This window comes from Pyrgilauda ruficollis, unplaced genomic scaffold (assembly GCF_017590135.1).
Source record: "Pyrgilauda ruficollis isolate IOZ18807 unplaced genomic scaffold, ASM1759013v1 scaffold1398, whole genome shotgun sequence".
Classification (NCBI taxonomy): domain Eukaryota; kingdom Metazoa; phylum Chordata; class Aves; order Passeriformes; family Passeridae; genus Pyrgilauda; species Pyrgilauda ruficollis.
In genome coordinates, this window is record NW_024512521.1 from 1 (window position 1) to 1,343 (window position 1,343).

General features: G+C 68.8%; 1 protein-coding gene across 1 annotated transcript in view; it reads left to right on the top strand.

Annotated features, from left to right (window-relative positions):
* Nucleotides 1-26: 26 nt before the first annotated feature.
* LOC121349380 (alanine aminotransferase 1-like) overlaps nt 27-1,343 on the top strand; it is a gene marked incomplete at its 3' end in the record, with an annotated part of 4,157 nt that continues 2,840 nt past the window's right edge. The window contains exon 1 of the mRNA XM_041459693.1: nt 27-430. Within this exon, the coding sequence (XP_041315627.1) occupies nt 227-430 (204 nt within the window). The remainder of the gene's footprint in view (nt 431-1,343) is intronic.

Genomic DNA, 1,343 nt, shown 5'->3' on the forward strand with positions numbered 1-1,343 from the left:
CGCCCGGTATTGCCCCTGCCCTGCCCGGTATTGCCCCCCGCCCGGTATTGCCCCTGCCCTGCCCGTCGTTTCCGGGCTCAGGGCAGCTCCGGTAACCCCAGAGCAGTTTCGGGGTTACCGGGGGCGGTGTCCCCGGGGGCGGTGTCGGTGTCCCCGGGGGCGGTGTCGGTGCCGTGTCGGTGTCCCCGGGGGCGGTGTCGCGGCTGTCGCCGTGTCCCCGGGGGTGATGCGGGCGCTGAGGGCGCTGCGGCCCCGCAGGCTCCTGGCGATGGCGGCGGCGGCGGCGGCGGCGGCGGTCGGGGCCGGGGGGGTGCGGCGGACCCCGGTGCTGACCCCCGACTCCATGAACCCCGCCATCCGCCGCGTGGAGTACGCGGTGCGCGGCCCCATCGTGGTCCGCGCCCTGGAGCTGGAGCAGGACCTGCGCAAGGTACCGGGAGAGAAATCCCAGAAAAGTAACCGGGATAAACCCGGACCGCACCGGGAGAAACCGGGGGAAAGAGCCCGGGGCGGACCGGAGCGGGAGAAGGGGATTCCGGACCGGGAGAAACCGGACCGGAGCGCGAGAAGGGGATTCTGGACCGGGATAAACCGGACCGGGGTGGGAAAAGGGGATTCCGGACCGGGACACTCGGTCCTGGACTGGGAAAGGGGGATTCTGGACCGGGATAAACCGGACCGGAGCGGGAGAAGGGATTCCGGACCGGGAACTGTCCCTAAGAACCGGGACACTCAGTCCTGGACCGGGACCTGCCCCCTAGGAACCGGGCCAGCCCGTCCCGGACCGGGAGAAGGCGATCCCGAACCGGGCCAGCCCATCCCGGACCGGGAGAAGGCGATCCCGAACAGGGACAGCCCGTCCGGGACTGAGAGAACACGATCCCGAACCGGGACAGCCCGTCCCGGACCGGGAACTGCCCCCAAGAACCGGGACAACCGGTCCGGGTCTGGGACAAGGCGATCCCGGACCGGGAACAGCCCCCAAGGACCGGGATAATCCATCCTGGACCGGGATAACCCAACCCTAAACCGAGATAACCCCCCGGAACCGGGATAACCCCCCCTGGAACCGGGATAACCCAACTGCAAACCGGGATAACCCAACTGCAAACCGGGATAACCCCCCCTGAACCGGGATAACCCCCCCTGAACCGGGATAACCCCCCCCCTGGACCGGGATAACCCAACTGCAAACCGGGATAACCCAACTGCAAACCGGGATAACCCCCCCTGAACCGGGATAACCCCCCCGGACAGGGATATCCCGACCCCAAACCGGGATAACCCCCCCGGACCGGGATATCCCGACCCCAAACCGGGATAACCCCCCCGGAACCGGGATA